Below are 23350 nucleotides of genomic sequence, written 5' to 3'. Positions count from 1 at the left end.
CATGACCATGTTTCAATTATGATTGTAGACGATGTGTTGCTCATGATGTATTCGAATACCGTTGTATGAGAGACATAATGTACAATACCAATAAAGATATAAGAGTATATTGCATGTCAGAATGGGGTGAGTCTTAATTATTAATTATAATCTATAACTCTGTATAAGGGCTACATGCATAAGATTGTTTTATTTTAAATGTGTAATACACGGGGTTAGTATTACCGTTTTGTTTTAAATATATTTGTTATCCAAGCACAACATGGCGTTTGGAATCGGATAGAAATTGAATCTAGTGTATTGTCCTACGTGTTTTGTTTTTTTTTAAATGTGTTGAACAGTAATCACCGCAGATACAAAACAAATCAAACTGATTTTTTTTTTTATAATCCAAATAAAATTGAGAATGGAAATGGGGAATGTGTCAGAGAGACAACAACCCGACCAAACAAAAAAACAACAGCAGCTGGCCCCTAAACAAATATATACTAGTTCAGTGATAATGAACGCCATACTAATTTTTAAATTGTACACAAGAAACTAAAATTACAATAATACAAGACTAACAAAGGCCAGAGGCTCCTAACTTGGGACAGGCGCAAAAAAACATTAAATTCCTGACAATATTTATATTACGAAAGCTCAGAGCAGCACTGCAGTCGAACACAAAAACGCTGTGGACACTAAAACAATACACCATATCGCTATTCAGTCCCTTCCGAAAACTCAATTATTTAAACAACTTCGTTTGGGTCAAATGCTGCAAAACAAAAGTCATCAGCTATGAGCCGAGGGGTGAAAAGTTTGGAAGGTGAACACTTTTAAAATTTTGATAGTTTATGAAGCAATTTTTAAAAGTGTTTTTTTAAGTAATTACACATTCTCTATTTGAAGTTTTTACGATGGTTTAAGCATGCCTGTATCAAAAGATGTATGCACAATATACTGTTTGAACAAGGCCCCAGATAGCTTCAACTGGTTTGAAAACAGTTGTGTACTTTTATAACCTATCCGGTTTGGCATAACTATCGATATCAGGTGTATTGACCTCATCCTAAACTGAACCATCGATCAGGCTTATAATATATTAAACACAACAGCTACGGACACTAAAACAATAGACCTCATCCTAAACTCACGCTATGCTATTGAAATTATAGGTTAGTATGTTTTTACTCGATTTTAAATATTAAACGTTTTATCTTTTAGCACCATTTGAAGGTAATCCTTCTCTGTGTGATGTGTGTGATGGTTCGGCATTTGACAAAGACAAGGCTCTGATTATCAAAGGTAAATAATTTAATTTAGGATGTAACGCGTCTTCTGATTAGCTGATGCTGTTTTGTTATGAGCCCATAGACATAATTTAGTCATGTGACCGTGACGTCATCAACGGTTTTCTACGGTTTAAAATGGAATTTAGATTTAAATTATAAGAAATGACTGTAATATTTTTTCTGTCTATTCGAAATTACATTAAAAATTAGGAATATAGTGAATGAGGGTCAAAATGGAGTTTATAGAATATAAAATAAGTGAAAATAAGTGAATAAAAGCTGCCAAATTTTTTTTACAAAAAATGAGAAAAAACATAAGAAAAAAAGAATAGAAAATAATTGGGGGCTTAATTTTAAAGAATAAAGACAAATGATCTAAACAATATAAAATACAAAAAATGAAGGACCCCACATCCGGAACCTCTGATACGATTGCAAATAATACATTTCTTCTTTGTACCATAGGTGCATGAATATAGTGAAGCTTCGATACATGGGTAACTACATCTACAACTATTCACGAATATAAAATTACATAATTTGTAAGAACAACAATGAGGACAATGTGACATTTTATATTAACACTATAAATACTTATATTCCGACTACATAAGTAAACTGCATCATTTCTCTTTTAGAGCAAAGTGAGGGTAAGTTTGAATTCATTTTAATACTTATCTAACTAGAAAGGGTATACACTGATAATGAGTAAACATAACTCAAATATATAGACGAGGCATTTTTTTTTTTTTTTAATTTTTACTAGCTTACAAACTGTCCATTACACAAAGTAACCATGAAGAAATGTAAAGTTCCCGTCAAAGAATTTACCACTAATCAATACCAATAAAACACGATTGAAACACCTGATAAAAGTCACACCTGAGCGAACCTGAAATATACACATCGTATAGTTTAACCATGCAATAATATAAAACTACAGTATTACTTATATATAAAATACATATATCCTAAAATAACACTTTACCACAATAGCTTCCCATGTATTTTATCCTAACACACAAATGCTTGTATTCATGCATTTACATAAATTGTAATTTAAAGAATATAGACTTACGGGCCAAGCAATGAAAAGAGAAAAATACACAAACGAAAGGATTAGACAATAACCTTGAAAGTGTATAAAACTAATGAGTAAAAAGGATAAAAATGCCATAAAATAAATAACATAGAAATCCTCCACAACATATAGACCCTCATTTATTGCATAGATGTTATGAAAACGATTGTTTTTTTCATTTTTATTTTGTAGAATGTGGATTTAGTAAGTATATATTTTTTTATTTATTTGCTTTCCCTTTTGTACTGAGTATTAGTCAATTATTTATAGAAGCTATAATACTCTAATGTATGTAGTCAGGGGACAAAACCATTTTTTTTTACTTAAACCGCTGAGCATACAGAATTGGGAATACAGATTATTTAATGTTGCTATTAGATGTCTTTGGTAAGTAACATGGCAATGTCATTTCAATAAGGTAAAATATTAAATATGTTATGTTTGATGTTGCTATAAAGTATCTTTGGTAAGTAACATGGTTCTGAAATTTCAATGTGGTAAAAATCAAATCTGTCATGTTGTATGGTTTGATTAAATATATATGGTAAATAACATGCCACTGCTATTTCAATATCATAAAATCAAATAGGCTATGTCGTATGTTGCTACTAAATATCTATGGTAAGAAACACGGCAATGTCAAATCTGTTATGTTTCATGTTTCTGTTAAATTTCTTATGCCAGTAACATGAGACTGATTTTACAATATGGTGAAAAAAATCAAATCTGTTATATTTCAGTAATTCTCGATTCTGGCTGTAAGTATACTTAACTGGATTAAATTTTTACGATTTACTTTTTTTGTTATGATTACTATCGTATTATTCTTCTTTTGTCTCACATTTATAACGATTCTTGACGTTAGGTTTGCCTTCTATACCTTGTACTAAAATTGAAAGTGGATATGGGGATTGTGTCAAAGAGACAACAACCCGAATAAAGAGCAGAAAGCAGCCCATGGCCTGGACCAAACCAAGGAGCATGTCGTGAAACATTCGATCTTTGCTTTTTTTTTCCCTTCATATTAGCATACAATTATAACAAAGATCTGAACTTCACCCTGTATTTGATTTATGTGTTGAGGATCATTTTATGTTACTACCTTTCTAAAAGGGTAAATCTGTATCTATCTTTCATATTTTTTTCCTGATATCATGGCCAAACATGTTCAGCTACATTTCATAATTATGCTTTATTTTTCAGTCTGTGGATGTGCTCTACCTACTATATGTCCAGTAACTAACAACGTTACACAGACCCAGTGTGATGCCTGCGAGAGTTCCGAAGGCAATGAAGATGGTTTATGCTGTTCGTAGTCTCCAGAAATTACAGTTGGATTTAATTGATCGATACAACTAATATAAAAGCAAATAAGCAACTTTTGAATGAAGATATGCATTCTTTTTGTGTTATAGTTTTGTATGACATTTATAACAATTGCAGCTCATTTTTGTTTTATAATAGAAAGAAAAACAAAGAATATGGGATATCCATCTGTAACACAAAATTAGTATATGTACAGCAAAAGTACAAAAAGCGTAGGAACAGCACTTGTATTGCTGCTCTTCATTTAAAAGTCACAGTGAGGTCTTCAATAGCGAGCTAAAAACCTCACCTCACTGCAAGTTTACGACGCCGCCTAGCATCGGTCTGCAACGGTTATGTCTGCATTTTGCATTAAAAAAAGGATTGCCAATGCGACAATTTACAATCAGAGACCATGTAAGAGACGTGAATGTAATCATCAATAGGTTTTCAGGCAATCTTCTATGTTCGAATATTAATTTAAAGCAGTGTATAATTCATCTAAGTTTGTGTCTAACTTGTATTTTGATACCAAATTTTGAAAGGAGTTGGATTTCACAATTAACAGATAACAGGTTTCATCGAAAATGATAGACAGTAAAAAAGACCACACTTACCATGTCTTTTGTACTGTCTATTATTTTCGGAGATGGTAGTGTCGGGGGTAGAGGACCACACTTACCATCGAAAATAATAGACAGTACAACAGACCGCTCTAACAACCAACTCTTATAACTCCGAAAATAATAGACAGTACAACAGACCACACCAGCAACTAACATTTACATCTCCGAAAATAGTGGACAGAAAAACAGACCGCACTAAAAACCAACACTTACATCTCTGAAAATAACCACACTAACCAACAACATTTACATCTCCGAAAATAATATACTGTCCAACAAACTACACTAACAACCAACACTTACATCTCCAAAAATAATAGACAGTTCAGCAGACCGCACTAACAACCAACACTTACATCTCCGAAAATATCCACACTAACCACCAACACTAACATCTAGAAAAAATAATAGACAGTACAACAGACCGCTTTAACAACCAACACTTTCATTTCTGAAAATAGTAGATAGTACAATAGACCTCACTAATCAACAACACTGACACCTCCGAAAATAATAGACAGTACATCAGACCACATTAACTACCAACACTTACATCTCCAAATATAATAGACAGTACAATCTCCAAATATAATAGACAGTACAATCTCCAAATATAATAGACAGGACAATCTCCAAATATAATAGACAGTACAATCTCCAAATATAATAGACAGTACAATAGACCATATTAACCACCAACACTTACATCTCCAAAAATAATAGACATAACAACAGACCACACTAATCACCAACACTAAAATCTCCGAAAATATTAGAAAGTACATAAAAAAACACTCAACACCTATATCTCCAAACATAATGGACAGCACACTAGGAAAAACTTACCACCAACACTCATGTCTCCAAAAATAGAAAACAATACAATAGACCACACTAAACTAGTTTAATTGGTCTTAGACTTTAAATGTGGAGGGTTAAAACCAAATTTTCATGCACACAAATCGTCCCCTTTACATATCTCAGCTAGAAGTCGTAGAATTCAAACAAACAGAAACACATGCATTTGAAGCGATCAGTAAAATATACGTCAGTGAACAAGGAAACGAAAAGTCACCAGATTTGGAAAGCAGGATCAAAATGTGCTCGCTACAACCTTTCTAGCTAAGATTACTGCCGAGGAGGTTTCATGAAGTCTTGTCATAAAATTAAGAATCTTGTTTTCTTTTTAATTTTGTTGACAAAGAATGTTATACAGTTCGTATGAAATAATTCACGTTTGAATATTGAATAACATCAAATTCATCTTAAAAGATTAAACGATGCATTATGTGCTGCATAAGATACGCCTTTCGACAATGTTTCTTCAGTGATTATCAAAGATAAGGTAATATTTGAAAATCAAAAAGCTCATACTTATTTGTACGAGCTGATTTTACTAAAAAAAAGATATCAATTAAACCAAATTCATGAAAGAGTTATGCAATAAAGGAAGTAATTTTCTTTACAATGGTATTCTCATGTGAATCTGGATCTGCTTACCCTTCCGGAACACCAGGAATCACCCGTGATTTTTTGGTGGGGTTCAATGGCGCAGTCTTAAGTTTTCTTTGTTGTGTTTTATGTACTGTTTGTCCTTTCGTCGTTTCAAAACGTTAAAGTACGTTACATGCATTCAATCGATAATGCATTAGCTAGAAGTATAGGCGGAGGGTTGAGATCTCATAAACATGTTTAACCCCGCTGCATTTTTGCGCCTGTACAATTTGGAGTTTAGTATGGCGTTCATTATCACTGAACTAGTATATTTGTATGTTGAGGAGCCAGCTGAAGGACGCCTCCGGTAGTGGAAATTTCTCCCTGCATTGTAGACCTGTTGATGACCTTCTGCTGTTGTCTGCTCTATGGTTGGTTGTTGTCTCTATGACACATTCCCAATTTCCATTCTCAATTTTATACATGTTTAACAAGATAATGAAACAGACCTATTTAAACTTCAAAATTATCCCCCCTTATTAAACTTCCAAAGTACCTTGCTATCTTATTTTCCAAACTATCCCACTCGATTAAACTTGAAAAGTATGCCGCCTAATTTAACTTCCGAAATAACCTATCTATTGTATCTTCTTGAAACACTTGACTTTTGATATAAAAACAAAATACCATTTACAGTATTCTTCATCTCCATTAGCAAGGTCGTTTTCCTATTTTCGTTTATTTAGTGTGATAACACAGGGAAAAAAAAGTACCAAATTTTGTACGAAATATTTTTTTTGATTTCTTTAAGGGTATTTTCTCCATTCTGTTTGAATTTGTGATGGTTTTTAAATGTTTTTTTTTTTTCAGTTATCGACTAGATATGAGTGGAGTAGGTAATAAGTTAATAGTCCCACGAGATTATTCAACAAATATTCAGTCAGTAAGTGTTTTATTATTCGAGAGAGTCAACAGACACTGACAAAGCTTTCTGACAAACATGTATGTGTATGAGACAAAGGACACATAGTGATGACAATTATGAGATTGTAAATATACATTTTTTTTTAAACATGGAAGGCGATATGTGAGTTTCTGATAACTTAATAATTATTTTTTCAAATCAGTGTGTATGTAGGAACGACTCCGGAATCGACATAGATGATAAAGATGAACTTATATAGTACGGAATGAACTCTTCAAAAACAATTAGCCAATCTTGTAGCTGCCGTTGAAATTTTGAAAAAAAAAATAACACCAGCTGTCGAATAGTTTCATCAAGAGCAATTAGTTGAACGCTTAAAAACGATGAAGATATTTGAAAATCTGTTATGAATGCTATTGAGACAACTCTCTATCCTAGTCGCAATTTATTAAAGTATACCATTATAGGTCAAAGTTCGATGTACTTATTCTGTATAGACCATGATAGCTGAGGTATTATACACATTTGTTTACCTATTTTTAACCAGCCAATAGTCTTGTCCATTCTCTACACCATATCATATTAACACTGCATGGTCCGTGAAAGTGCTGTTACATTCTGCTTCATTAAACACCCCTGTAAAATAAATACAAATCGAAGTTAAAAGACTATTTTCATATTACCAACTTTTGACTCCTTATTATGTTACTTATTAACGTTGCTCTTAATTGACCAAGTACCAGGATGTCGTAAGTTACCTGTCAAAAAATAATATAAATAGTTTACTGAATGATTTAAAAGATTACTGTTGGAGAATGTAAAAAAAACACCAACAAACAACAACCTGTCGTCTGTTGATGTGGTTCATTAGTGTTCCTGGTTTCTCTTTTTTTTTTTAGAATGTTGGTTTGCATTAGTAATTATTGGGGCTTTTATAACTTTCTGTTCGGTATGAGCCTAGACTCATAATTGACGACTGTACTTTGACCCATAATGGTTTTTCTTTTAGAAATTGTGACTTTGATGGATCGAGAGTTGTCTCATTGGAACTCTTACCACATCTTTTTATATCTAGAAACTATAGTGACTATAAAAACTGAAAGATACATACATTATGTCAAGATAAAAGTGAATCCATAAACAGTTTTAAATAAAACATTTGTATAAAACAATCTGTTCATATACTAAATTTTACATATGTGTAGTACAGCTTGATTTTATCATTTTTGCTAATAAATAGTATTTGTATATATTTGTTCATGTATTGACTTGTTGACCGACTTTGACAGAGTATACAGTATGATCGTACTTTCATTTTCTATTCACTGAGGTATCTACATCCTGGGTTTTCTATGAATTCATATTTCTTTATATTCAGATTCCAGTATGTGAAGTATAAGAGTACATCAACTTTATAGAGGAGCACTGCTTAGCCCTTGTATTATAAACATGTACACGGTAAGCTGTGTTCTGTGTTTACATGTTTCTTTGTTTACGTGTTGTCTATTTGAAGTTATGTGTGTCTTGTCTGTGTTTTTAATAGTTTACGAATATCTCCGATAAAAATAAAGTATTAGAATCGATACTTTAGATACTGCTCGTTGAAACAAGGTCGTATTGATATCTGTAGAATTCCATATTAAACAGTTACCGGAAATAGACTTTGGTATAAAAGTTTATGATTTGTAGTAAAACATACATTATTAATTATGGTATATTTCGAACTGAAGTTAACAACTTCGATAATTTATATTTTATTTTATTAATATGGAGATTTAAATTAGAGTTATCGTTCTTCGAACGTATGTATTGTGACTTATTGTGTATTTTATATGTTACAGGGTGTTTACTTTAACAAGCCAATAGAACCCAACTCAATGTTTATTACGCCCAACCTGATAAGTCTACACTATTAGCTGATTTTTCTATATGTTAACACTACAGCCTGTCGACACATTCTCCATGATAAACACATGGCTTTATAAAAATTGTCAGCATACGTTCAGTTTACAGTATGCATAGTGTTTCAATAAATATGCATTGTACAATATATGTAAGTTAATTGTTAACAAGGCCCTGAGTTAACTCTTTGCAGTCATTGAAACTAATGGATTATTCATGGACATAATTGTTAAAGTTTTATGATCGGACGAAAAAAAAATATTTGTCTCATTGCAAAAAATGAAAAATAAGTCAGTATCATAAAAGCAAAGAAACTAATTCCTTGCAAATATCGAATCACATTCATTACTAACCTAATCACATAGAATGATGATTTTTTTATATATTTGTTCAACCTGTATTTAACAAATGATAATGACTATTTCAAAACTTACATGTGCTCACTTTTAAATATGTCTCTCAAACATGTGTCAACAAGTTAACTGCTTGTCAATTTTCGAAAGTGTTATTTTGTATTTTGTAATAGTGTTAATCAGGATGTTGTTTTTCTTTATTGTTTAAATTTTTCAAAAAGAAGCCTTTTTATAACGTCACAAGCTGTGTATAATTTATGTACTGTCAAAATCCTACTGGATACTGATTCGTTCAGAAAGTCTTTGATGGTGTATGTGTTATTTATATAATTAGGTCTTTCCACTTTTCTGTGGAAAGACCTATTGTTTTTCTTCTGATTATTTTTTTTTTCTTCAGCCTAATTTTATTCTTGCGATAAACATTTGTTTCGCAATATGTCGCTTAGATATTTGGTATATGATATCAAACAGTTTATGCGCTTTTGAAATTTACCCTGCGTAAACGAATACTTTTCTTTGTAGGAGTTATCTCCCCAAACACTGTTTTCCTTGTTAGCGCAACTCCTTCGCAACCGTAAAATATTATGACAAATTTATTTTGATTTGAGGTCCTTGGTCCAAAAAAATAAAAATTAGGTCAAGGTCAAATGTCAAGGTCATATTCTAATTTTTGAATTTGACTTATTTCCACTGATTTCCAGAAACCGTATAAGATATCGACAAATTATTTTTTCTAAATTGTTAGTTGCGACATGTCGTAACACGTAAATTTTGATTGCAAGGGTACGTCGAACGTAAAAGTGAGTTTTCTCCCCTCTTGTATTTAAAAATACGCGTATGGTGATATAACTGATTAACCAAATATAATTAAGAACTATGGTCTTTTGATTTGAGGTCCTTGGTTTATGACCTTGAAATTGATCTCAAGGTCATAGATTAATTTGACGTTCTAGTTTTTGTTGACCTTTGCTTTCAGCTCATATGTATACATGATATAGCCATGAGACTTTTGGCGAAAGGTATCAAACCATTTAACCTTGAAAAAAACAACCGGAAGTGACCTCATGTAAACCGGAAGTAGCTATTTTTTGTACTTTATTAATAAAAAAGTATATAGAACCAGATCTTTTTGGAATCAGTGTCAATTAAATATTCAAATATTATCGGAAGTAACATTTTTCAAACCGGAAGTAACAAATTATCTCCCTTATTTAATTTTTTTGTATAGAAACCATATATTTCTGGAATCAGCGTACAATAACCTATCAGTTGACGATTGAAATGACATTTTAAACTTAATTTTACAACTTTTATATTAAAATACATTATTTTCAGTGGACAGACCTTCAATTGTTTTCTTCAATTAAATGAGTGTTGGTAATTCAACACCAACTTCAGCACTTATATTTTATGTTGACAGGTTTCATTGGTGGATGATTAATTGCAGAAAACCATTGACCTGAAAGGCTACTGTCCACTGAATATGACATAATTACTACCCTGACCACTGACCACCGATGCTCCGGTGATCCATTGACACCTTTTATCGTATTTTATAATTGTAAAAACCTGCTTCTTATTTAATTTCATATTTTGGTAACAATTATTTACTCTTCAACGGGTTGAGCGACCGTCAGTAAAAGGTTTAGGAATATTACATACATTGCCACAACAATAATGACTTTAGCAATCTTCCACGTCTGGCATATTAATGTCAAAAGCATTATTAGTATCAACAGGATCAATTACATATTAGTTCACAGATTATTAAAAACTCATTAACTCTGTGTGAATGTCACAGTTATTACTTGACAGATTATATATTCAAAAAGTTTTTACATTATTTTAAAAGTCGCTTTACCATTTTCCATTGCATTATAAATTTCACATTGAACAACAAGATGAAGACATACATTTTGCTCACAGTGGTTTTAATTCTAGAATTTCAATGTGTTGTTCAAGGTGAGAAAACATAAACTTGATCATGAATATAGAAATCTAAACACGTGTACAAACTATGTATTAATGTATAGAGCCATTAGCTCCAATGCTTTTAACAGATAATGCATATTATGTTTTTTCAACGTTCCATTCTTTTATATTAAACCATCTGACATATTTCAACAGTAATCCTAGCTATGGAGTCGTGAAAATTTACTCTCATCTAGTGTCATCTAGGCTACATTCCAGATGCCTTTACAAAACCACCTGGAACCTTTAGGTAGGCTAATCCCCCGCTTAGAGGTTAAAACGGATTACAGAAACACGAAACGAAAATTTACAAACCTTGGATGAAAGAGAAAGAAGACCTTTACATAGAAGGAGAATGACGTTGGATGGCCAAAACCGAAAGGAAGCTACACAACTGAGACTTCTGAACTCTAAATCCGCAACAAAGATAGGAACATGGAATGTGAGATCTATGTACATTCCAGGAAAAGCGCAAACCATCGCCAATGAAATGAAGGCATATAAAATAGGCATACTAGGAATAGCGGAAGCAAGATGGAATGATGCAGGACAATCAAAACTAACATCAGGAGAAATGATTATATACTCTGGACATATGGAGGAGAACGCTCAACATTCTGAAGGAGTTGCCATTATGCTGTCAAAAGAGGCTCAGAAAACATTAATTGGATGGGCGCCAATAAGTGCAAGAATCATCATGGCAAAATTCAAGACCACAAATAAAAGGATATCATTAAACATCATCCAATGCTATGCCCCTACAAATGGTGCAGAGGACAATATCAAGGAAGAATTCTATCAATTGCTGGAAGAAACCACCAGGAAATGTAGCTCCAAAGACATTACAATCTTAATGGGAGACCTAAATGCTAAGGTAGGAAGCGACAACACCGGTTATGAACAAGTGATGGGAAGACATGGGCTAGGAGAAATGAACGAGAATGGAGAGCTCTTTGCCAACCACTGTGCAAATCACAATCTGGTCATCGGTGGAACAGTTTTCCCACACAAAAAATGTCATCTAGCAACATGGGTATCTCCAGACATGAACACTGAAAACCAAATAGATCATGTCTGCATCTCCAAGAAGTTTAGGAGAAGTTTACAAGATGTCCGAGTTAAAAGAGGAGCTGACGCTGCCACTGACCACCACCTTATTGTAGCTAATGTCAAATTGAAGCTGAAGAAACATCAAAATATTGAATCAACAGGAAAACGATTTAACGTATCAATGTTGGAAAACAAAACAAAGAAATCAGAATTCCAGATAGAGCTAAAAAATCGCTTCTCAATATTTCAGAATGCAGCAGAGGAAATAATTTCAATAGAAGATCACTGGCAAGAGATTAAAAATGCTTTCACGACAGCTTGCGAAACATCAGTTGGTTTAAAAAATAGGAAACATCAGGAATGGATAACGCCAGAAACACTTGTAAAAGTAGAAAAAAGGAAAAATATAAAAAATATCCTGAACAACAGCAAAACAAGATCAGCAAAACAATCAGCCTCAAGAGAGTATACTATAGCTAACAAGGATGTCAGGAACAGTGCAAGGAGAGATAAGAGGGCATTTGTAGACAAACTGACAGCAGAAGCAGAAGAAGCAGCCAGAGCAAACAACATCAAAGCTCTGTATGACAACATTAAACTGCTAACAGGGAAATACCAGAAAGGAAGTAGACCAGTCAAAAGCAAAGAAGGGAAAACACTCAACACACATGAAGAGCAAATGAAAAGATGGGTTGAGCATTTCAAGGATGTGCTAAACCAGGACCCACCTGTAAGAAAAGCTGACATCCCACCATCGGAAGAGCTTTTGGCAGTAGACTGTAAAAGACCATCAACAGGAGAAATAAAGAAAGCCATAAAAATGCTAAAGAACAACAAAGCTCCAGGTCCTGACAACATTCCTGCAGAAGCACTGAAAGCAGACATTGAAACATCAACTCAAATGCTATATGAGCTATTTGGAAAGATCTGGGAAGAAGAAGAGGTCCCGCTAGAATGGAAAGAAGGACACATGGTAAAGCTTCCAAAGAAGGGCAATTTAAGCATTTGTGACAACTATAGAGGAATAATGCTACTATCAGTTCCAGGGAAAGTTTTAAATAGAGTTATGTTAGACCGACTCAAAAATGCAATAGATGAAAAGCTTCGTGACAACCAAGCTGGATTTAGACAAAACCGATCATGTGCAGACCAAATAGCAACCTTACGTATCATCCTCGAACAATCACAAGAGTTCAATTCATCACTCTATTCTGTTTTTGTCGACTTTGCCAAAGCCTTTGACAGCTTAGATAGAGATGTGTTGTGGCAGTTGATGAGACACTATGGCATTCCTGAAAAATTTATTACCATCATCAGAAACACCTATACAGGAATGCAGAGTAAGGTTATACATGAAGGTCAATTAACAGAGGCCTTTGATATAACAACTGGGGTAAGACAAGGCTGTCTCCTTTCACCTATGCTATTCCTCCTGGCAGTTGATTGGATCATGAAGCAAGCCACAGATGGCAGACGAAATGGCATCCAATGGACCATGTTCACTCAGCTGGATGACCTAGACTTTGCCGATGACATTGCATTGCTATCCCACAACCACCAACAAATGCAGGACAAACTAGAGCAGGTTGAAAAGAGAGCAGCAGAAACGGGCCTTTCCATCAATCAAAACAAGACCAAAGTGTTAAAGTCAAACACAAAGTCCCAAGCCAGTCTGATGGTTAACACCCAAGCATTAGAAGAAGTGGAATCCTTTACATACCTTGGAAGCGTAGTGGATAATCTTGGCGGCTCAGATAAAGATGTAAAGATCAGAATTGGCAAAGCCAGAACTGCATTTAACATGATGGGGTCAATCTGGAAAGCACGAAATATCACACTTAAGACCAAAATATGCTTGTTCAATTCAAACGTAAAAACCATTCTCTTATATGGAGCTGAGACTTGGAAAACAACAAAAAACCTGCTTCATAAACTTCAAGTCTTCATTAACAACTGCCTCAGGCGCATCCTTAACATCAGATGGCCTGAGAAGATATCAAACAAAGATCTTTGGGAAAAGACCAACCAATCCCCAGTTGATGAAGAGTTAAAAAAGAGAAAATGGCGATGGATAGGACACACACTGAGGAAGCCAAAAACTAACATTACAAGGCAAGCCTTACAGTGGAACCCACAAGGAAAGCGTAGTAGGGGCAGACCAAGATACACCTGGAGAAGGAATGTTGCAGCCGAGATGGAGAAAGAAGGGTACAAGTGGCATGATCTGGAGAGGCTAGCAAAGAACAGAACAAGGTGGAGAAATATCGTTAGTGGCCTATGCTCCACCAAGGGGCAACAGGATTAAGTAAGTAAGTGTTAGTGCACTGAATCGGAGGTACTATTTCACGATTACGCAAATTGAGCTAAAAACGGAAAAACCGAGGTATATTTTAGCACTTGATTACGTCTTTTATAAATTTTACAGTCCCGATTTGCTACGTATAAAATGAACTTGCATCCGCAAACTGCGCTTCATGTCAGCAATCATTCCTACTTTCATGCGAGATATAAACGAGATATAACTGATACTTTTATCGAAGATGTAAATAAGATATTTGGTGAGCTGCAATGACTGCGTAACGATAAATTCAGAAGTGTATAAAGAAGTGAGAATCAAATACTGAAATATAATGATTATTTCTTTTTTATTAATACGACACGACATAACAATGTTATCAGTAATTTGACAACAACATTAATACTAAATAAAACTTTCCACAGTTATGGATGCAAAGTCTGCAATAATGTATCCCAAGGTACTAGATAAGGGAAAGCATATGTTGTAAAAACATTACTATACAATGATACTATACATGGCTTTATTGAGTAACGTCATGAGCAGTGAAGGATGATACTATTTTTTAAAATGTCAGAAAAATAATTTGTAACAAATTACAGACGTAAAAACCCAATTCGCAATATCATAATCACAAGTTTACCAATCACTATACAGTCCACCTAGGATATACGTCTTAATATGAAGTTTAATTTCTACATACTGAAGTGTAAAAAAACACTTTATTTTATTTTCAGTATATATTAATGTTTTAGAAATTATCATTTTCTTGATTTACCAAACTTAACCCACGCAACTGACCCTGCTCTTTTTGACTGAAGTAATTAGGATCAATATTTATTTCAGTAGTTAAAACTTCAATAAGGTATCGTTAAATTAAAATAAAAACCGACAGACAGACTAGCTGATAGACAAACAGACGTTTGTACGGATAGACTGACGAACAAAGAGACAGAGGGACAGGATGACAGGAAGACAGACATGTATATGATGTAAATAACCTACAATTAGAATGCCGACAATATATTAACTATTCTGTTGTTGTAATTCTTAGGTGTTTTAATAGAAGATTGGTTAATTTCAACATTACTACAGGATTACAATAAGCTAGCATATCCTGGAACAACGGACAATGAAACTGTTGTCGTCAAACACGACATGACACTTATTCGAATTGTGGAATTTGTAAGTTTCAAGAATTACCTATGTAATTATATTATTAGTTAATTATAGATTTATGTACTATCTCACCATTTACCTTATTTCAGTTATCATAGTTTCATTTTTGATAAGATAATAACTTAAAAGTTTGAAAGCATGGAATTCACAAATATCTATGTTTAAAAAATGTTCGAAAGAATAATGAGTATCAATTTATTTCACGATCATCGTCGACCACATTATCAGAAAATACTACTAATCCCTCTAATTCAAACTGTTTTTTTTTTATAGAGAACAAAGCATATACACATAATTTACTGTATTCAGACATTAAAATCGATTAAATAGAGTTTTTCAAATTAAACAAACAAATGCTTGAAAGATGAAACAATGAAATAAATACTTGAAAATCAAGAGAGAGAAAGTTGTGGCATTTATTTTAATCTTATTATTTCATCCATCACAGCATCAATCTCATAACTGTGAAATCTATTCAAAGAAATGTACGTTCATTTTACAGGAATCCAACAACAAATACATCAAACAAAAATCATTGTAGACCACAGCACATATTGCATATTTATACGAACTGATATCTACGCAATTTGTTAAAATTTGTATTAGTTTCGAGTCTATAAAATGTATGAAAACATTTGAAAGAACCAATCTTATATCTTTCATTAATTAAGCATTCCTAGAATAATGTTACAATTGTCTGGGACTAACACTTTAAAACGAAGAAAATCTAAGATAAAAACACTCTTTATCTTTAATTCTACGTTAACACTTAAGATGATGAATGATTAACTCCGTCGATGTATGTTTCATTATAAATCGTTATTCTGATTGGGTAACTGCATTCTCGCTTTATTTCTTAATCACCTTCATTTCAAAATGAATTGTATCATTCATGCTGACACGTGCTTCTAAAATAATTTGCACGTCAGGTAAATAAAAGAAAAAACATAATAATCGTGTTTGATGATCATAACGAAAAAATGTAATAAGAAATGTTGAATATATTTTTCATTACCTTCATTGGATTGTAAAAGCGATGACAGTGCGCACGTTTTGTGAATGAAGTGCTTCCGCGCTTCATACAAAAAGAACTTTGGTTTAACACGTTAACACCCCAATGTATTTACAAAAAAGAAGCATTCAATTCTTAAATACAATTTTTCCTAAAAGTTTTAACACTTATCAACAGCGATCTATAATAGATAAAGATAATCAAATAAAAATTACATACATTCAACGACAAAATATTGTGTACAATCTTTGCAGAAGTTTTTTTTGTTATACATGAGGGGGTGTTTTTTCCGCATTTAAGCAATATGACCTTTATTGTTAATTTAATTGAACAGCAGAACATATGTAATTATAATTTATGAGAAAATTTTGTATATATTGTTTATTTTGTAGGATGGTACAACATTGACGATTGACGCATGGCTAGGTACAGAATGGAGAGATCCACGATTTCTATGGGATTCTTCTTTATCATATATTAGGTTACCAATATCACAGATTTGGACACCAGATATCGTTCTTTACGACAAGTGAGTACTTCATACGTATACAAGTTATTTAGTAAGTAAATATGATTGGTTTATTTCAAATCAAATCTTTCAGATTATTCTAACGAGTATACATTTTAGATGCACACATTTACTTGACTCTAACTTAAAATAGATATTGAAATATTGTGGATGCTTACGATTAAAAAAATAAGCAAATCACCGATAATAAAATATCCGATTTATTTTGTTTGAATGAACGTTGTACTTGTTTTTAAACATTTCGTTTATGTTTGTTTTAATTTGTTTGGATTAGAAAATGTTCATTGTTGTCCTATTGTATTAACAATTTTATGTTGGGATTAAAAAGGCTTTATTGTCAATAAAAGAGGGACGAAATATATCATAGGGCGTCAAACTCATAAATCAAAAATAAACTGACAACGCCATGGCTTAAAAAGAACAAGACAAACAGACAAACAATAGTTCACATGACACAACATAGAAAACAAAAGAATAAACAACACGAACACGAACTGAACATTAAATTAATTTAACAAAAAAAGATTTTTGAAATGTGCATACAAGTACCACAAAATCGAGCATATAATAAACTTGCACACGTAAATCTTTTCCAGTCCAGACACAAGGACACGATTTGAACCAAACGCATTAATTGACCAATCAGGACATGTTTACTACAGCCAGCCAATACGTCTCAAGGTCGATAACTGTCGACAGTACCATGATGAATTTAGATGTACCTTCAAGTTCGGCTCATGGACATTTGACGGATTTAAAATTGATTTACAAAATAGAAGCCATGTCATAGAATTGTCAAACTTTCAACTACACACCAACTATGATATAATGGATACAAGCGTGGTGCGGAATGTGTTGTGGTATGCGTGTTGTCCAGAACCGTTTCCTGATATTACATACACAGTGAATTTGAAAAAAATAAAGAATGGATGGTTTGACAGACTTTAACTAATTTTATTCTTTGTAGATTTTTATTGTTTCCACGGAAGATATTTCAATAAAATTGAGAATGGAAATGGGGAATGTGTCAAAGAGACAACAACCCGACCAAAATAAAAAAACACAACAGCAGAAGGTCACCAACAGGTCTTCAATGTAGCGAGAAATTCCCGCACCCGGAGACGTCCTTCAGCTGGCCCCTAAACAAATATATACTAGTTCAGTGATAATGAACGCCATACTAATTTCCAAATTGTACACAAGAAACTAAAATTTTAAATAATACAAGACTAACAAAGGCCAGAGGCTCCTGACTTGGGACAGGCGCACAAATGCGGCGGGGTTAAACATGTTTGTGAGATCTCAACCCTCCCCCTATACCTCTAACCAGTGTAGAAAAGTAAAAGCATAACAATACGCACATTAAAATTCAGTTCAAGAAAAGTCCGAGTCTGATGTTAGAAGATGTAACCAAAGAAAATAAACAAAATGACAATAATACATAAATAACAACAGACTACTAGCAGTTAACTGACATGCCAGCTCCAGACTTCAATTAAACTGACTGAAAGATTATGATTTCATCATATGAACATCAGGCACAATCCTTCCCGTATGGGGTTTAGTATCATACCATCATAACATATATGAGAAGAACATAACCCGTGTCATGCCAACAACTGTTTTTAGAATAAATGTGTTTAGTTCCGACGCAAAGACCTTATCAGTGACTCAATATTAACGCCAAAATATGCAATCTTTAATGACTTGACAACAGTATCGTAATTATATCCCTTCTTAATAAGTCTATTCAAAGGTTTTGTAAGTTTATGAGGTGAATACTGACACCTTTGTGCTTTATAAAGAATATTTCCATAAAAAATTGGATGTGAAATACCTGAACGTATAAAAAGTCTGCATGTTGAGCTATATTTACGAATGATGTCTTTATACCGATGATAAAATTTAGTAAATGTTTTGACTAGTTTGTGATATCGAAAACCCTGGTGTAATAATTTTTCAGTAATACATAAATTTCTCTCGTTAAAATCTAAAACATTGTTACATACACGAGCGAATCGTACAAGTTGAGATATATAAACACCGTAAGATGGTGACAAGGGAACGTCACCATCTAAAAACGGATAATTAACGATAGGAAATGAAAAATCATCCCTTTTATCATAAATTTTAGTATTCAGCTTTCCGTTAGTGATATAGATATCAAGATCGAGGAAAGGGCAGTGGTCATTGTTAGTATTAGCTTTATTTAAAGTGAGTTCACCAGGATAAATTTCATTAATATACATACTGAAGTCGTCATTATTGAGAGCCAAAATATCATCCAAATATCTAAAAGTATTATTAAATTTGTTTATCAGATGTTGTTTTGATGGGTCTTTGCTTATTTTTGTCATAAATTGTAACTCGTAACAATACAAAAAGAGGTCCGCAATAAGTGGTGCACAGTTAGTCCCCATTGGAATTCCATATACGGAATCCCCAAAGCGAACAAAAATGTTATCTAGTAAAAATTCAAGGGCATATATAGTATCAAAGCATGTCCAATTAACATAGTTTTTTTGTTTATTGCTACTAAAAAATGACCTAAAAGAGTTTGAACATATATATTCACATTCTGATTTTTTGAATGCCCATTTAATTAGGTGTGTGAATTTTTTCTTAATGAGAATGTGAGGCAATGTGGTATACAGGGTAGAAAAATCAAAACTTTGACGGATTCAAAATCACCAATATAAGCATGCAATTTATCAAGTACTTCCAACGAGTTCTTGACACTCCAAAAGTAATTTATTCCACTATTTTCGAAGGCCTTATTTGAACAATTTATTATAAGGTTTTTAATTGTACCAAGTGTGCTGGTAAGAATAATAGACAATTTAGTAGTTGAACAATGACTTGAAGACGAAATAAATCTATATTTGTAAGGGGTTTTGTGTAGCTTCGGAAGCCAATACATAGTTGGAACTTTCATTGTATTTGGCTCTGCTTGTAAAGCGGAGGCTAAAAGTTTATGTTTATTACAGATTTCGTTTTCTGAAAATGGAGTCAGTTGGAATGTTGGTGAATTGGTGATTTCCTTTTTCAGAACCTCGATGTAAAATTTACGTCAAACAATAATAATATTATTAGCAGCTTTATCGGCCGGGACAAAAACAAATTCCTTGGCTAGTTCTTTTAGTTTATGTTTGATACGAGAAATAGGTTTATTGTGGTTATTGTTAATAGTAAAATGTTCTTTAAAATGTTCAATGTTTTGTGACAATAAAAAGTAAAAACACAAAAATACTGAACTCCAAGGAAAATTAAAAAAAAAAATCAAAAATCAAAAGGCAAAATCAAAAGTCCAGCAAAAGAGGACCTTGGTAACCCGGGCGACGTCCCAGCCGGTTTGTTCTTAGTATTATTTGTATTCATCATGCATAAAGCTACCAAGTTAATGATGCCCTCGGGGGAAAATCCACCAGCAGTAAAGTTTCTTCTAGGAAGAAACTTGACATCGACTTGGTTTAAAGTATCTTAGTATATTTGATTGTGCATTTCAAATATGAAACGTACATTGCGTTAGTACGAAACGATTTTTTTTATTATTATAAGTTCTAGATGTCCACTCAGTTCATTGTACGGAGAGAAAAAAAAATATTAACAGAAAAAATATTTTCCTATTCTTGAGATGTGATTGATAAGCTATGACCGGCCTTATATTTATACTTTTAGCTTAAAGGAACTTGTGTCCTAAAAATCAAACAAGCTGCACAAAAATAACATACAAGACTGATATCAAAACCGTTTAAAAAGTATTTTACCAGAGCGACGACAACCTTGTTGAAGCAATGTACATCTTAGAAGCCGTCAACGATGGATTCATGGATTTAGAATTTTGTATTATTACTTTTACTTTTGCAAATAAGTGGAAATTAATGCAAAATATGTTAAACACATTCCAGTACCGAAGCATTGACTAATTTTAATGGACAATCGGGGTAAATGGAACATAAATGGAACATAATGGACCACAATTAGAAAGTCAAAATAGAGACAACAGAAGTATATCGCTATTCAAAACATGGATCAGTCACGCGCACGGTGATTTTATGTGATTACACCTTTGAAAATATGTGTACATTACTGCTAGCTGAAGAGATAAAAACAATGGGTTTTGTTATGCCACACCAATTCAATGTCTTGTTTTCGGTCGCGTCTGCACCTTTTTTCAAAACAGTAAAACAAATCTTTTTTTCCCACATCCGGAAATGTAATCATGTCAATTTCACGCATCACTTTTTTTGTGAATATCAAAAAATGATATATTAACAATTGTTAAACATCACACTCTTACCTGTATTAAATGATTTTAAACCTATAAAGAACCCAACACACTGTGTAAATATCTGTTTACCAATTTGATTATATATTAAACCATTATATCCAAAGTGGGAGTGCTCAGAAGACAATACATGTACATTGATTTTCTTTCCCTTACTTACATTCCCCATAAAAAAATGCTCGTTGTCAGAATAACGTACGCATAACTTCTGTTGTCGTTAACTGTTATAGTAACGTATGCCGGCGTAACAAAACTATCCATACCCGTTGCATGTTTATGCACCTATCCGGACTGATTCGGGGGTCTGTGTGTTTAGTAGTTACTGTTAGTTGGTGTGGTTAATAGGCATTTTCCATTTTTATATATAAATTAGATCATTGTTTTTTTCTATTTGAATTATGTCCACTAGTAATGTTGGGGTCCCTTATAGCTTGCTGTTTGGTTATTGGTAAAAGCCCTGTGAAAAAAGCCGAACTATGATCTGAATTTTGTTATTATCAGGTTTAGGACAACTCTCCCTAAGGCAAGGGGTCATTTTACTTTTGTAGAATAGAAAATCGAAAATACAAGGATTTGTAAAGTGCTTCTTTACAAATCCCTGGAAGAGAATAGATTTTTTTTACAAATAAAGAGGAGAAATACATCATATTTAAAAAGAGGGGTCCACTTATTTTGAATAATATAAAATTAAATAATATGTGTTAACATAGTTAAAGTCCGGGACTATAACACAATTTTTTTAATGTTTTAATCATTTAATACCAGAAGGCAAATACATAATTAATAGTGCTTCTGGAAAATATAAGCCCTTTTGTATTAAAAAGAGTTTTTAACAAATAAAATCTGAAAATATTGAACCCTCATAAATGGGATAGTTTGTAATATTGAGAGGGTTGTCCCCAAGATGAGGATGACTTGGATACGGACATTGTCTTATTTGTATACATACATATACCACATCTTATTATTCATTTATTTCTCGGTGAACAGGAAAAAGCACTCATTATTACATGTATTAGCAGTCTTCATGAACCAAATTATGCTGAGGCTTCTTGTACCATGTTTGGAAATTTTGTATTTAGAAAGACTATTTACAAAAGAATAACGAATTTTAACTCAAATGTACAGTACCTGGTCAAAAGTATTTGTCACCTGCATTTTTTTTTTTTTTTATCAACAAGGCCTTAAAAGACGTACAATTGTCTAAAGTGTGTTTGTTTATTTGATAATAGTTTTGTCTTAATGTGATTTTTGTTAATCTATATGAGAACACATACAATTTTTTTTTTATGATTTAATTTGGTTGAATATATCAAAAGCAAATTTCTGAACAGAAAATAATATTTGTGTTTATCTTGTATATAAACATATGACAATCATACACAAAAAATTTAAACCTGAGACAACTCTGCTTCTATTGGCACCAAGTTGCTTTTAAAATCAAAACAAAAATGACACCAAAATAATATTTTTTAATAACATTTGGCTGCCTAATAAATCGAAATTTATGTTTTCTTATGTAGTAACTCTACTTTCATCATTAAATATTCAACACAATGTTTTGTTTATGCATGTACATGGTCGTATTCATCAATGCAGTCTGCTGCACGGCAATTGCGACCTTGAAACTCCTGTTCTCTGATTATAGCGCCAAACTAGAGGGAAGCAACTCGCGCCAAACAAAATTACCGTATTTTACCTAATAAATAATCAACATTTTGCTTTTTGATAACAAACGATAATACGATAACCACATGTATCGTTCATTGATATAATTATACACATAATTTTATGAAAGCCATCAATAAAGAATTGGCAATTAAGTAACTAATAGAGTGAATTGAAGTCAGACCTCATGGGGTAGAGGGGTTAAACAAAAGCGCGTAACTTTTTTAAAAGCCTGGTGACCCCCATTTTATTTTACCTTAAAAAGCACGAAAAGTTCATAGCTTTGACATATTCGTTTTTAAAAAAAATCTACCGAGGAAATTTTACCAAAAATCGATTATACCAATATTTTTTGCCTTAAACTGAAATTAGAAAATGCAAAATTTAGACACAAATCTGCAAATAAAAGTAAAAAACAACCAAGGTTCACGTTTACATTTTAAATTAGAATGTT

At 32.7% G+C, this 23350-nt stretch overlaps 1 protein-coding gene across 1 annotated transcript; it reads left to right on the top strand.

Moving 5' to 3' along the window:
- The first annotated feature begins 16435 nt into the window (after window positions 1-16435).
- On the top strand, window positions 16436-17888 carry LOC134717708 (acetylcholine receptor subunit alpha-type acr-16-like). The gene is made up of 3 exons (XM_063580200.1): window positions 16436-16441; window positions 16804-16940; window positions 17537-17888. Exons 1-3 carry the CDS (start codon window positions 16436-16438, stop codon window positions 17886-17888), a joined length of 495 nt encoding a protein of 164 aa, XP_063436270.1.
- The last annotated feature ends 5462 nt before the right edge of the window (window positions 17889-23350 follow it).

The sequence above is a fragment of the Mytilus trossulus genome, chromosome 5, assembly GCF_036588685.1.
Source record: "Mytilus trossulus isolate FHL-02 chromosome 5, PNRI_Mtr1.1.1.hap1, whole genome shotgun sequence".
NCBI classification, from domain to species: domain Eukaryota; kingdom Metazoa; phylum Mollusca; class Bivalvia; order Mytilida; family Mytilidae; genus Mytilus; species Mytilus trossulus.
The sequence above is the reverse complement of the archived record's forward strand: the minus strand, read 5'-3'. Positions and strand labels throughout refer to the sequence as shown.